This window comes from Salmo trutta, chromosome 20, assembly GCF_901001165.1.
Source record: "Salmo trutta chromosome 20, fSalTru1.1, whole genome shotgun sequence".
NCBI classification, from domain to species: Eukaryota; Metazoa; Chordata; class Actinopteri; order Salmoniformes; family Salmonidae; genus Salmo; species Salmo trutta.
Genome location: NC_042976.1, coordinates 5,824,354 through 5,839,494, shown reverse-complemented (window position 1 = coordinate 5,839,494; position 15,141 = coordinate 5,824,354). Strand labels below are relative to the sequence as shown.

The following is a 15,141-nucleotide window of genomic DNA, read 5'->3' as shown; positions in this document are numbered from 1 at the left end:
TGCTGCTGACTGGATTATATTTTGTTTGACTACAATGGGGGGGAGACCAAGAAAAGGAAGCTAGGAAAGGAAGGAAAGGAAGCTAGGAAAGGAAGGAAAGAGAGCTAGGGTCTGAGGTCTCGACTCGTCTGAGGTCTGTAGCGCTGATGTGCCAACTTCTGTCTGTTGCGTCCGAACCGTTTGGGCTACTAACTAAAATGATCCCACTGTGGAAAGGGGAGACCCTCACAAACATGTCACGAGACTCATCTGAAGGTAACCCATGCAAATTAATGGAAGTAGTTTTGTGGCAAATAAGGGGTTAAAAACATTTGTATTTGCTGATCTTATATTTCCTAGATATAGTGAAAGGGGGATACCTAGTCAGTTGTACTCTGAATCACAGAGGTGTGGGGGGGTGGTGCCATAATCGACATCCACGGCGCCCAGGGAACAGTGAAGGTTACTGCCTTGCTCAGGGGCAGAACGACAGATTTTCACCTTGTCAGCTCAGGGATTCGATCCAGCAACCTTTCAGTTACTGGCCCAACAGCTCTAACCACTAGGCTACCTGCCTACCTATACGACAGACACTTCAAAGCCTTAGTCCATGAATAAATCACAAGGATTATCTTTTTTTTACCATTTATGAATGTGTTATTTAATGTGTTTTTATGGGCTATAGTAGTAAAGGCCAAATTCAATATATTATGAAAATAAAAGGAAACTATATGGGCATATTTACAAATAAAAATCTTTTTTTTTTTTTTTTTTTTTTTTTAAGTTTCGTAATGTTACACAACACCTCTCTTGTTTGACTCACTACTTAGATGTATATATCAATGTTGTAAATGTATATCTACATAAAGTAGAACAATGACTAATGTTCCTCTCTCTGTCTGTCTCCCTCTGTCTGTCTCCCTCTGTCTGTCTCCCTCTGTCTGTCTCCCTCTGTCTGTCTCCCTCTGTCTGTCTCCCTCTGTCTGTCTCCCTCTGTCTGTAGTCCTGAACAGTCCCAGCTCAGAGTCTCCAGCACACCACAAACCCAGCACTCCGTCCCGCTTGGCCCTCTTCATGCGCCAGCAGAGCACTGGAGGAGGGCCCTCCTCCCCCACCGAGACGGTCCCCTCGTCGCCTGGTGCCGGCCCCAACACCCCCCTGTCCCCAGATAGCCCCATGCACCCCGTCCCAGAGGGGCTGGACTGGGAGTCGGGGTACCTGGAGTACCTCAGGGACGCACGTAGGGGGGTAGAGCTGTGCTCTTGGGCCTGCCGGAACTGGTCAGCCCCCTACGACGGAGAGGACCCCTCACCCAACACGGCCCCTCTACCGCCCCCGCCCCCCACCTCCAACCCCTCCCTGGCCATGTTCCCAGAGCACTTCTCCTTCCAGCAGGGAGGAGGAGGTGGAGGTAGTACCTCCCCCGGCCAGCAGAGGGCAGCGGTGGTGGCAGCAGCGCGGTCAGAGTGGACCAGTACAGAGAGGGATAGTGGAGAGTGGGATGTCACCATCGGTAAGAACAGCTGTATCAGCCTCACACCCCGCACCAAGAAACGCAGCCTGCAGAGAGAGGATGTCCCCCTCCCCAAACCTCTCCATCTCCCTCCTGATTCTGCCTCCCTCCCTGACCCCTCCGCTGCTCCCCACCTCCACTCCGCCCCCACCAAGGGCCCTCAGCAGGCCATCATCAATGGAACGTTGTTGGGGGGGCAGGGGGACGGGTGTAGGGACAGCCAGGATGGAGGGATGGAAGTTAAGAAGGTGAAGAGAGAGTTGGGCGAGCAGCGGCACCCTGCTGGCGGGGACTCTAGTCAGAACGGGGGGGTGGGTGCCTGCCCTGCCCCTGCCCAGTCCTGCAGGTCCCTACAGGGCTTCTATAGTGAAGGGAATGGGGCTGTGGAAAGCTCCAGAGGTCTTCCACCACACAAACCGAGTCACACCCAGACTCAGTCTGCTCCGCTGCTCTCAGAACCCCGTACCAACTCCTCCAACGACAGGCTGACCCTCCATGCTGCAGCACCCGGCCCTGGATCGGGACCTCCAGAGGCTATCTTTAACCAGTCAGAAGCAGTGGAGCGACTGATCTCTGAGCTCCTAGATGGGGCTGGGCCTTGGGAGGGGGGCCAGCAGGGGCCTGGGGACTCCAACGGCCAGGGCATCAGCATCGAAGCCTTCACCCAGGAACTCCGGGAGCTGGAGGAGAGGGTGAGGGAGAGGAGCAGGGGGGTGGGGCTGCTCAGACAGCTGGAGGAGACCACCAGAGACCCCCACTCAGAGGAACCACCGCCCCCCTCTCCCCTGGACGCTGACCTGATGGGGAGTGGGGTAGGGGCTGGAGTTGTGGGGGTGTTCAGCCCTGCCAGGCCTCTAGGACAGCCATCCTCTCAGCCCTACACAGGTGAGAAAGACCACCAGAGAGCAGAAGGAGTTTTGTGTCTTTTAGATGATGTTGTCTACTGTTTATCTGCTGTTTACTTGCTTATGTGTGTTAAGATGTTAGTTGTTATATTTTGTATTGGTGCTCGAGGTTGGATGCTGCTCCATTATTGAATTATTTTGATGTTGGTTTGATGTTTTCTTTTGGTTGACTTGCTCTTTTGATGTTTGACGTTGGATGATGTTGCACGGGAAATTAATATACACTGTTGCTTCCTTTTGATATTTAGTCTTGCCTGTTTTTTTTCTTGTTGGATCTTGACTTCCATTAGTGTGCAAGTGTACCTTCCCTCCCTCCATTCTCTCTCCCTCGCTCCCCTCTCTCCTTCCCCCTCTTCCTTGCTCCCATCTGTCTCCTTCCTTCTCTCTTCCTTGCTCTCTGTTCCTCTCCCAGGGACTTCAGATTTAAATGAACTGTTAGCTAAATCTGGTGCAATGTATCACTTCTCACTTTTGAGTTGTATGTTTGGTTGTACATTTGTCCCTGTTTCAAATTAACAAAATATCTCTCTCTGGCTCCCCCTCTCTCTCGCGCCCCCCCCCCCCCGCAGGTCCGTTCATGGTGGTTCTGTTTGCCAAGCTGGAAAACATGCTCCAGAACTCTCTGTATGTAAACATCCTGTTGACGGGTATTCTGGGCCAGCTTGCCTGCTACCCTCAGCCCCTGCTCCGATCTTTCCTCCTCAACACCAACATGGTGTTCCAGCCCAGCGTCAAGTCTCTTATACAGGTAGGAAGACATCACTATGTTCCCTAACTAACCCAGCGTCAAGTCTCTTATACAGGTAGGAAGACATCACTATGTTCCCTAACTAACCCAGCGTCAAGTCTCTCATATGCTGACCACACCGTTAGCGTCGCGTGCTCACACTGCATATACCCACTTGGGTGATTGAAAGATGAACTGAGGTCCAAACTCCAGTCCAGTTGGTGGTGGTAATGCACCTTAAAGTTGATTGCCAACCACCATATAAAGTCCAAAGAAGAAGAAGCCTGAAGGAGGAGAGATTACTAGAAACAAACTCAGTTTCCCCTTTTATCTGTGGATTAATTGTCAGAGTAGAGGACCTTGTGCATTTCAGGTAAAATATCAAGTTTATTTCCCAGGACAAAATGAGCTAGCAACAGCAAGCTAGAGAAATGGACATGAATGTTCAATGCTTTTCGACCTGTCCCCAAATTAATTTAGTTGGTTCAGAGTTCGTTTTGATATTTCAACCTGCGTGTCCTGATCACGTCTGGTGTGAGTGGACAAAATCAACATGCGCGTGATGGTGCACGTGAACAAGGGACTGGTCAGCATGTCATACTGATAGGAAGTATCACTATGTTCCCTAACCTTGCTTCCCTCCCCTGCCTCCTCTCTCTCCCCTGCCTCCTCTCTCTCTCCCCTGCCTCCTCTCTCTCTCTCCCCTGCCTCCTCTCTCTCTCCCCTGCCTCCTCTCTCTCTCCCCTGCCTCCTCTCTCTCTCTCCCCTGCCTCCTCTCTCTCTCTCCCCTCTGCCTCCTCTCTCTCTCCCCCCTGCCTCCTCTCTCTCTCCCCCCTGCCTCCTCTCTCTCTCTCCCCCCTGCCTCCTCTCTCTCTCTCCCCCCTGCCTCCTCTCTCTCTCCCCCCTGCCTCCTCTCTCTCTCTCCCCCCTGCCTCCTCTCTCTCTCTCTCCCCTGCCTCCTCTCTCTCTCTCTCCCCTGCCTCCTCTCTCTCTCTCTCCCCTGCCTCCTCTCTCTCTCTCTCCCCTGCCTCCTCTCTCTCTCTCTCCCCTGCCTCCTCTCTCCCCTGCCTCCTCTCTCTCTCTCTCTCCCCTGCCTCCTCCCTCTTTCCTCACTCCCTCAGGTTCTGGGCTCAGTGAAGAACCGCATCGAGACGTTTGCAGCGTCCCATGAGGATTTCCCTGCCATGCTGAAGAAAGCCCAGCGCTACCTGGCGGCCAGGGGCAAGGTGGATTGGGCTGACTCACCCATGGGGATGCCCACACTGAGACGCTCTGATTCTCTGGGTGAGTGAGAGGGTCACGGACACATGCAGACAGACACACACACACACAGTGTATAGTAGCCCATGGGAGTGCTAGAGAGAATGAATAATGACATGTTTTGGGTTATTTACTTCTCTTCTGTTGTCAGTCTACTTGTCCTATCCTAATCACATGCTGTGTCTCTCTTCTCCAGTGAAGAGCCGGAAACCCTCACTAGGCGACCTGATCCTTCGCCACACCAACAGCCCCACGCGGGCACGCCACGCCGCCCAGCTCGCCCTGGCCCACGTACGAGACGGCAGCCAATCGCTGCACAGTGCCCTGTTCCGGGGCGGGTCAGGGGCGTCGGGGCTGGAGAAGCAGGCAGAGGCTCTGAGGGTGAAGAACGCCGTCTACTGCGCCGTCATCTTCTCTGAGTTCCTCAAGGAGCTGGCCGCTCTGGCCCAGGAGCACGCTGTCTCCATGCCCTTCCTTCAGAGCCACGACACTGAGGAGTGATGCTGTCTGTCTCCATGCCCTTCCTTCAGAGCCACGACACTGAGGAGTGATGCTGTCTGTCTCCATGCCCTTCCTCCAGAGCCACGACACTGAGGAGTGATGCTGTCTGTCTCCATGCCCTTCCTCCAGAGGCACGACACTGAGGAGTGATGCTGTCTGTCTCCATGCCCTTCCTCCAGAGACACGACACTGAGGACTGATGCTGTCTCCATGCTCTTCCTCCAGAGCCACGACACTGAGGAGTGATGCTGTCTCCATGCCCTTCCTCCAGAGACACGACACTGAGGAGTGATGCTGTCTGTCTCATGCCCTTCCTTCAGAGCCAAGACACTGAGGAGTGATGCTGTCTGTCTCCATGCCCTTCCTCCAGAGACACGCCACTGAGGAGTGATGCTGTCTGTCTCCATGCCCTTCCTCCAGAGCCATGACACTGAGGAGTGATGCTGTCTGTCTCCATGCCCTTCCTCCAGAGACACGACACTGAGGAGTGATGCTGTCTGTCTCCATGCCCTTCCTCCCAGAAGATTGAGAAGCATTGGATTGGTTGTAAGCGTTGTCTGGAGGGAGTTTCTTTCCACCGTTGTTAAATCTAGTGTACATGAAGTCTGGGCCTGTATCCACAAAGAGTCTAAAAGACACAGTGGTTAGGATAGGGCAGGTAGACTGACACAGACAGACAGGATATGACATGTAGACTGACACAAAAAACAGACAGGGCAGGTAGGCTGATTAGGACAGGTACACTGAATAGGACAGGTAGACTGACACAAGACAGACAGGACAGGTAAACTGACAACAGACAGGATAGGACAGACAGACTGATTAGGATAGGACAGGTAGACTGACACGAGACAGTGGTTAGGACAGGACAGGTAGACTGACACAAGAGACAGTGGTTAGGATAGGACAGGTAGACTGACACAAGAGACAGTGGTTAGGATAGGACAGGTAGACTGACACAAGAGACAGTGGATAGGACAGGTAGACTGAATAGGATAGGACAGGTAGACTGACACAAGACAGACAGGACAGGTAAACTGACAACAGACAGGATAGGACAGACAGACTGATTAGGATAGGACAGGTAGACTGACACGAGACAGTGGTTAGGATAGGACAGGTAGACTGACACGAGACAGTGGTTAGGATAGGACAGGTACACTGACACAAGAGACAGTGGTTAGGATAGGACGGGTAGACTGACACACGAGACGGTGGTTAGGACAGGACGGGTAGACTGACACACGAGACGGTGGTTAGGACAGGACGGGTAGACTGACACACGAGACGGTGGTTAGGACAGGACGGGTAGACTGACACACGAGACGGTGGTTAGGACAGGACGGGTAGACTGACACACGAGACGGTGGTTAGGACAGGACGGGTAGACTGACACACAAGACGGTGGTTAGGACAGGACGGGTAGACTGACACGAGACAGTGGTTAGGACAGGACAGGTAGACTGACACACGAGACGGTGGTTAGGACAGGACGGGTAGACTGACGGTGAACTAGCATCGGTTTAGAATTTTAAATCGTAATGAGTAGATTGTATGAACAGATCCTAGATCAGCACTCCTCCTCTAGGACACTGACCATGTATGAACAGATCCTAGATCAGCACTCCTCCTCTAGGACACTAACCATGGATGGACAGATCCTAGATCAGCACTCCTCCTCTAGGACACTGTGACCATGTATGAACAGATCCTAGATCAGCACTCCTCCTCTAGGACACTGTGACCATGGGCCCTGACCTCATGGTGCAGCTACCATTTACTCCCTTCCACCTGCAGGGGGCAAAGTGGAGCACTAATGGGGCTAAGCGCTGCAGTGAAGAGACGAGAGGAAGGGGGGGATAGTTCAATCAGACAATGTGTAATCAAGAATGGAATATATATATATATATATATATATACTAAATGTCAATAGATCTTGGAGAGTGGTCTGTAGCAGGGTGGTAGTGTAGAGCAGCATCACATATGTACATGGTGCTGAGTCAGCTCTTTCCACTCTCCCCTCTAGTGAATGATGCTCATCAGACATGTTAAAGCTTCCGTCTTTTAGAAAATCTGACAACAACAACAAAAAAAGACCCACAACCTTAAAGTTTCCCTGTTCGGTACAGAATTTGCGGAGCGTTGAAACTGTTTAAGTAAACTCTGATACTCAGCTTTTGATCGTCTCAACTGTAGTGGACACAACAGGAAGGGAACTGACCAATGGGCTCAGAGCATCTCAAGAAGACAAACCTTTTTGTTTTTAAACTCATCACCTCCGCTTGTGAGATTTAACAGCAAGGGGGAGAGGAGGTGGTCTGGAAAAAGGGGTGACAAGAGAAAGGACCCCCCCGTACTGTGTACTGGAAAACTAAAGTGGATTTACAACCTCTGTTCTTGTTTTATCATCATTTTAGTTTTAATTGTATTTTTTTTTTATATAAATGAAACATTTTTTAGACCTATCAATGTCATGTGGGAGCAAAATATGCGTGTGCACCGTGCATTCTATGGTCATGTAGCTGGTGTTGCCAGTCTATATGGTCATGTAGCTGGTGTTGCCAGTCTATATGGTCATGTAGCTGGTGTTGCCAGTCTATATGGTCATGTAGCTGGTGTTGCCAGTCTATATGGTCATGTAGCTGCTGTTGCCAGTCTATATGGTCATGTAGCTGGTGTTGCCAGTCTATATGGTCATGTAGCTGGTGTTGCCAGTCTATATGGTCATGTAGCTGGTGTTGCCAGTCTATTTGGTCATGTAGCTGGTGTTGCCAGTCTATATGGTCATGTAGCTGGTGTTGCCAGTCTATATGGTCATGTACCTGGTGTTGCCAGTCTATTTGGTCATGTACCTGGTGTTGCCAGTCTATTTGGTCATGTAGCTGGTGTTGCCAGTCTATATGGTCATGTAGCTGGTGTTGCCAGTCTATTTGGTCATGTACCTGGTGTTGCCAGTCTATTTGGTCATGTAGCTGGTGTTGCCAGTCTATATGGTCATGTAGCTGGTGTTGCCAGTCTATATGGTCATGTAGCTGGTGTTGCCAGTCTATATGGTCATGTAGCTGGTGTTGCCAGTCTATATGGTCATGTAGCTGGTGTTGCCAGTCTATATGGTCATGTACCTGCTGTTGCCAGTCTATATGGTCATGTACCTGCTGTTGCCAGTCTATATGGTCATGTACCTGCTGTTGCCATAGGAAATGCTGTGGTTCTGTTGTATAAATAACACTGCAGTGCTTAAAGGTGTGTGTGTGTACTACAAAGCAGGATCAATGAGTTAGCCAGCTAACTTTAATAAGCAACCAGATGGGTATACTCTACAAAGCAGGATCAATGAGTTGGCCAGCTAACTTTAATAAGCAACCAGATGGGTATACTCTACAAAGCAGGATCAATGAGTTAGCCAGCTAACTTTAATAAGCAACCAGATGGGTATGCTCTACAAAGCAGGATCAATGAGTTAGCCAGCTAACTTTAATACGCAACCAGATGGGTATACTCTACAAAGCAGGATCAATGAGTTAGCCAGGTCTAAATATTCTGAAACGTTTTCTTTTTTTAGAAGGATAACCTTGAAATTGGCTCAACCAAAACTTGTATCCAAGTTTAGATTTCTTAATGAATTAGAATAGCAATAGTTATTTCTGTTTGCTTATCCAAGTTAGCTGGCTAACTCATTGATCCTGCTTTGTAGAGTATACCCATCTGGTTGCTTATTAAAGTTAGCTGGCTAACTCATTGATCCTGCTTTGTAGAGTATACTTCTCTGAAGGTTCAGTGTGGGACAGAGGATGGGAAGGTTAATCGGTAGTCTGAGACTGGGAGAAAACCTCCCTTCTCTCGTGCTGGTTTTCCTCGGGAGATATTGGTTCCTCTAAAAGCTTTACATTTGTTTAATGTGACTACATTTATCACATTTAGTTTCCTGTTTGCAATTAACCAAACTGACGTTCCATCCATCAAATCTGTTGTGTGAAATAGGCTACACAGTTTTGTTTGGGCTCTCTAAACCCTGGGAGAATAGGGTCTTAGTCCTAAGAGCCACTATCAGTTTACGCTGGCTATCTATAATGAAAGGCCATCTTTCTGTTCGGGGGTGGGGGGGGCAACTGTTGCAAGGGAAAGATACTGTAGATCTATCACCTAGGCTAGGAACATGGAATTCAAAAACATAGAACAGTCACCCCAACCGTTCTATAATGGAACATAGAACTGTCATGATAACCTAGTCTGAGCACCAGTCTCTCTTAGCTAACATTCCACTCCTTGCCGTTACCATCTTTGGCACGTGACATGGAGTATTTTGCTACACCCGCAATAACATCTGCTAAACATGTGTACGTGACAATTAATATGTTGATTTGATTTGTGTATAGGGAGTGGATATGCTAGAGGCTGGTACCCAGGCTAATGATAACCTTGGAACTAGCCTAACTAAGCGCGATGCGTTCTTAAACAGTAATACTTAACCTTACGTAGGTAATATACATATCTAAAAGGTGTCATTTTGAGGTACCAAGTAAATATGGGACCTTTTTCTTCTCTCTGGGAAACTAGTCTGTAGAAAGTTTAACCATGTCAGTGTTTCCATGGATCTAATATTGATTAATATGTGTCGTGTTGAGAAGCTAGCCGCCCACACAGTGTTTGAAGCTTTGCCAAGACACTTTAATTACTTTCATTTCCTATTTTTGTTTTTTTATCTAGGGTTTGAGGTTGTTTTTATGTGTGTGTGTGTGTGTGTGTGTGTGTGTGTGTGAATGCATGTGAAAGTCCATCTCTAACCCTGCCTCTATATTGTCAGTAACTTGGCTCAACATTCTCTCTGGTCTGTCAGTGAAACAACTGTTTTTTGCCATTTTTTTTCAGAACATCTGTCAGAATTTAAATGGATATGCCAAAACTCTGGTCGACAGGTACGACTCTTGACTTTTGACGTTTGAGGAAAGCCATGGCTACAATAAGTTCCCTTAATATCCTACGCTGTTACTCTTATTCTGGGCATGTATAACTCTCAAGAATTGACGATATTCCCCAACTCCTCGAACAGCTACATCCAGATGTTTTGAAGAGGGGGAAAAAATACAGTAATTCAATAAAAAGATATATGAACAAAAAAAAAATCTATGAGAAGTCGCTAGTTCCACAAGTAGGTTCTGGGTAATCTGTGCTAGACTGAGAATAGAGAATCAAGCTGTTTCTATGTTGAAGCGAGAGGGAGAGAGTAAATTACTGCAGTGTTTTCCAAAACACCATCCGTCCCTTCAGCTGTCCATATCCATACCTTCTGTCTGTTCGTTCACCTCCGATGTATCCCTTTTCATTCACTTTTATTTTGTCTCAATACATTGTGCAAGAAAAAAGGATTTTACAGTTGGTGACCCCTCTTAAGATCACGAACTGTACCCTGGCAATGACCAAATGATTATCTCTTAACCGTTATCTATTTAATTTGATCAGACATCAAATCAGTCACTCTTAAGTCCGATTTTAACTTTGTATGAATATTTTTCTGTGAAAGAATTGCTTGTTAAAGGTGTGTGAGTTAGTTTCACTGTCCTTTTTATTACAGTTCACTGTTCTCTTGAAGCAACCCCCATCCACAAGAACGCAAACCTATATTAAGTGTTGAGTTAAATACATCTGGGTTTCGGGGTGGCTGCAGACAGTAGCTGGATCAGTCTGGGTTTCGGGGTGGCTACAGACAGTAGCTGGATCAGTCTGGGTTTCGGGGTGGCTACAGACAGTAGCTGGATCAGTCTGGGTTTCGGGGTGGCTACAGACAGTAGCTGGATCAGTCTGGGTTTCGGGGTGGCTACAGACAGTAGCTGGATCAGTCTGGGTTTCGGGGTGGCTACAGACAGTAGCTGGATCAGTCTGGGTTTCGGGGTGGCTACAGACAGTAGCTGGATCAGTCTGGGTTTAGGGGTGGCTACAGACAGTAGCTGGATCAGTCTGGGTTTCGGGGTGGCTACAGACAGTAGCTGGATCAGTCTGGGTTTCGGGGTGGCTACAGACAGTAGCTGGATCAGTCTGGGTTTCGGGGTGGCTGCAGACAGTAGCTGGATCAGTCTGGGTTTCGGGGTGGCTACAGACAGTAGCTGGATCAGTCTGGGTTTCGGGGTGGCTACAGACAGTAGCTGGATCAGTCTGGGTTTCGGGGTGGCTACAGACAGTAGCTGGATCAGTCTGGGTTTCGGGGTGACTACAGACAGTAGCTGGATCAGTCTGGGTTTCGGGGTGGCTACAGACAGTAGCTGGATCAGTCTGGGTTTCGGGGTGGCTACAGACAGTAGCTGGATCAGTCTGGGTTTCGGGGTGGCTACAGACAGTAGCTGGATCAGTCTGGGTTTCGGGGTGGCTACAGACAGTAGCTGGATCAGGTGTTTTCAACATCTTAGCATTTTCATTTTCCTTTTATTGTAAATTAAGAAATTCAAGCAACTATTTCAATTGTATTGATTGGTGATTTGTGGGCGTGTTCAGCTCTTTCCAGGTTTTGTCTTTTGTGTGTGTGTGTGTGTGTGTGTGTGTGTGTGTGTGTGGGGCAGCAGCAGTAGTCTTCCTCAGCCATGCATCTCTCTCCCTCATACAACCATCTCTCTGGAACTGCCAGTCAGCCACTCCACATAATGCCATGCATCTCTCTCCCTCATACAGCCATCTCTCTGGAACTGCCAGTCAGCCACTCCACATAATGCCATGCATCTCTCTCCCTCATACAGCCATCTCTCTGGAACTGCCAGTCAGCCACTCCACATAATGCCATGCATCTCTCTCCATCATACAGCCATCTCTCTGGAACTGCCAGTCAGCCACTCCACATAATGCCATGCATCTCTCTCCCTCATACAGCCATCTCTCTGGAACTGCCAGTCAGCCACTCCACATAATGCCATGCATCTCTCTCCCTCATACAGCCATCTCTCTGGAACTGCCAGTCAGCCACTCCACATAATGCCATGCATCTCTCTCCATCATACAGCCATCTCTCTGGAACTGCCAGTCAGCCACTCCACATAATGCCATGCATCTCTCTCCATCATACAGCCATCTCTCTGGAACTGCCAGTCAGCCACTCCACATAATGCCATGCATCTCTCTCCATCATACAGCCATCTCTCTGGAACTGCCAGTCAGCCACTCCACATAATGCCATGCATCTCTCTCCATCATACAGCCATCTCTCTGGAACTGCCAGTCAGCCACTCCACATAATGCCATGCATCTCTCTCCCTCATACAGCCATCTCTCTGGAACTGCCAGTCAGCCACTCCACATAATGCCATGCATCTCTCTCCCTCATACAGCCATCTCTCTGGAACTACCAGTCAGCCACTCCACATAATGCCATGCATCTCTCTCCATCATACAGCCATCTCTCTGGAACTGCCAGTCAGCCACTCCACATAATGCCATGCAGTCGAGGTTTGAAAAATATCCTCTGATGTAACTTCCTGACTTCCCTATTATATTTACTGCCTATCATATTCAAACTGTGTTGGAGAGGATGTTGTTACTGTTCCAAATGACAAGAAACCACAAGAGAGCTGAACAGCTCATTGTGATTATCTCATCAATGAGCTGATGAGGATGGATTTATGGTTCTCATCACTATTTTGTGTGTGTGTGATTTTTTTTTAAAGATTTACGTTTCAAACTATTTTGATTTAAGTTTCATTTTCTGGAAATTGTCTGTCAGCTGTTCTGTTTTTTCCTGTATTGTGAAATGATAGATCTCTCCTGGAATCTATGCAAATATGTTCTGGTGTCCTAACGCCAAGGCTGAAACGGGAGATAGACTGAGTTAACCTGTAAATAATGTATAAACCAATGGGTCTTTAGAAATACAGGGGCATATGAATTAATCAAGAGGACTGAATGAAACACATACGAAATGAATGTCTGAAATATTTTTATAATTTAAGAGAGGGAAAGAAAAGAAAAAAACATGAAACAAAAACAAGAACTTTGTGGGGAAAAAATCTGTAAGAAACACACAAAAAATAAAAGGGAATGTTTTTATTCATTTCTAAATGTTTTACCTAGCCATATGAATTGTGTCATGATGTTTCTTTATTCTGGCTTTTCTCTCCGGTGTCAATTAAGCTTCTGACACACCACACAGAACAGTTGATGCACAGATGAGCTTCCCACCTAGAGATGTGCTTTTTCCATCTTTCACCTATTATTCTGCCTTTTTAATCATTCATTCTCCCTAAACGTGTGTGTGTGTGTGTGTGTGTGTGTGTACTCTATTTCACAGCAGAACATTCTACAGATGCTTATTAACTGACTCAAACTCTTGCTTATTAGCCTAGCTCCAAGCACTGGGGTGATTTGAGTGAGTGAATCTCATGCATGTCTAGAACATTCACCACTGTTAGTGTGTCCGTCGGTCTATAGAACCCGAGTCAACCTCATTCCACGGAATGCCGAGTGTCTGCAGGTTTTCGTTGTACTGTTCTTGATTGATGAAGGTCACTGATTAGTAAGGAACTCTACTCAACTGGTTGTCAAGGTCTTAACTGAAAGGAAAAAAACAAAAACCTGCAGACATTTGGCCCTCCATGGAATGATTTGGACACCCCAGATCTAGAACGTTCACCACTGTCAGTGAGTTGGTTAATCTAGAACGTTCACCACTGTCTGTGTGTTGGTTAATCTAGAACGTTCACCACTGTCTGTGTGTTGGTTAATCTAGAACGTTCACCGCGCACAGTGTGTTGGTTAATCTAGAACGTTCACCACGCACAGTGTGTTGGTTAATCTAGAACGTTCACCACGCACAGTGTGTTGGTTGATCACCTGTGTCAATCGGGAACTGTCCGGCCGGGCCCGCTACCAGGGACTGTGGGCTCTCCTTCTCCATGGCCGACGAGAGTAAGACATTTAAGCATGTTAACCTTAGCAAGGCTGCCGGCCCAGACGGCATCCCTAGCCGTGTACTCAGAGCATGCGCAGACCAGCTGGCTGGTGTGTTTTCGGACATATTCGATCTCTCCCTATCCCAGTCTGCTGTCCCCACATGCTTCAAGATGGTCACTATTGTTCCTGTACCCAAGCCCAAGAAGGCAAAGGGAGCTGAACTTAATTGACTATTGAACCGTAGCACTCACTTCTGTTGTCATGAAGTGCTTTGAGAGGCTAGTTGAGGATCATATCACCTCCACCTTACCTGATACCATAGACCCACTACAATTTGCTTACTGACCAAATAGATCCAGAGACAATGCAATCGCCATCACTCTGCTCTATCCCATCTGGACAAGAGGAATACCTATGTAAGAGTGTTATTAATTGACAATAGCTCAGCATTCAACACCATAGTACCCTCCAAGCTCATCATTAAGTTGGAGGTCCTGAGTCTGAACCCTGTCCTGTACAACTGGGTCCTGGACTTCCTGATGGGCTGCCCCAGGTGGTGATGGTAGGAAACTTCACCTCCACTCTGCTGATGCTCAACACGGGGGCCCCACAAGGGTGCGTGCTCAGCCCCCTCCTGTACTCCCTGTTCAACAATGACTGCGTGGCCATGCACGTCTCCAACTCAATCATCAAGTTTGCAGACGACACAACAGTAGTAGGCCTGATTACCAACAATGACGAGACAGCGTACAGGGAGGTGGTGAGGCTCTGGGAGAGTGGTGCCAGGAAAATAACCTCTCACTCAACGTCAACAAAATAAAGGAGCTCATCGTGGACTTCAGGAAACAGCAGAGGGAGCTCGCCCCTATTCACATTGACGGGACCGCAGTGGAGAAGGTGGAAAGCTTCAAGTTCCTCGGCCTACACATCACTGACGATCTGAAATTGTCCACCCACACCGATAGTGTGGTGAGGAAGGCGCAATAGCGCCTCTTCAACCTCAGGAGGCTGAAGAAATTTGGCTTGGCCCCTAGAACCCTCACAAACTTTTACAGATGCACAATTGAGAGCATTCTGTCGGGCTGTATCATTGCATGGTATGGCAACTGCACCACCCGCAACCGCAGGGCTCTCCAGAGGGTGGTGCGGTCTGGGTGGTGCAAACTACCTGGACTCCAGGACAACTACAGCACCCGATGTCACTGGAAGGCCAAAAAGATCAGCAAGGACATCAACCGCCACAGCCTGTTCATCCCGCAATCATCCATTTTTTTTAAACATTTTTTTACATTTTAGTCATTTAGCAGACGCTATTATCCAGAGCGACTTACAGTAGTGAATGTATACATTTCATTTCATGCATTTAAAAAAATATATATATAATAATT

At 48.1% G+C, this 15,141-nt stretch overlaps 1 protein-coding gene across 5 annotated transcripts in view; it reads left to right on the top strand.

The window, feature by feature from the left end:
- The window catches only part of fhip1b (FHF complex subunit HOOK interacting protein 1B), a 52,933-nt gene extending 40,000 nt beyond the window's left edge, over positions 1-12,933 (top strand). For 2 of the 5 annotated variants that reach the window (XM_029702088.1, XM_029702089.1), the window contains exons 11-14: positions 983-2,377; positions 2,967-3,145; positions 4,246-4,408; positions 4,581-12,933. In XM_029702088.1, coding sequence (XP_029557948.1) covers positions 983-2,377; positions 2,967-3,145; positions 4,246-4,408; positions 4,581-4,885 — 2,042 coding nt within the window. In that variant the 3' untranslated portion in view covers positions 4,886-12,933. The remainder of the gene's footprint in view (positions 1-982; positions 2,378-2,966; positions 3,146-4,245; positions 4,409-4,580) is intronic. The other 3 variants (XR_003868076.1, XR_003868075.1, XM_029702090.1) reach the window with 3 other exon arrangements.
- The last annotated feature ends 2,208 nt before the right edge of the window (positions 12,934-15,141 follow it).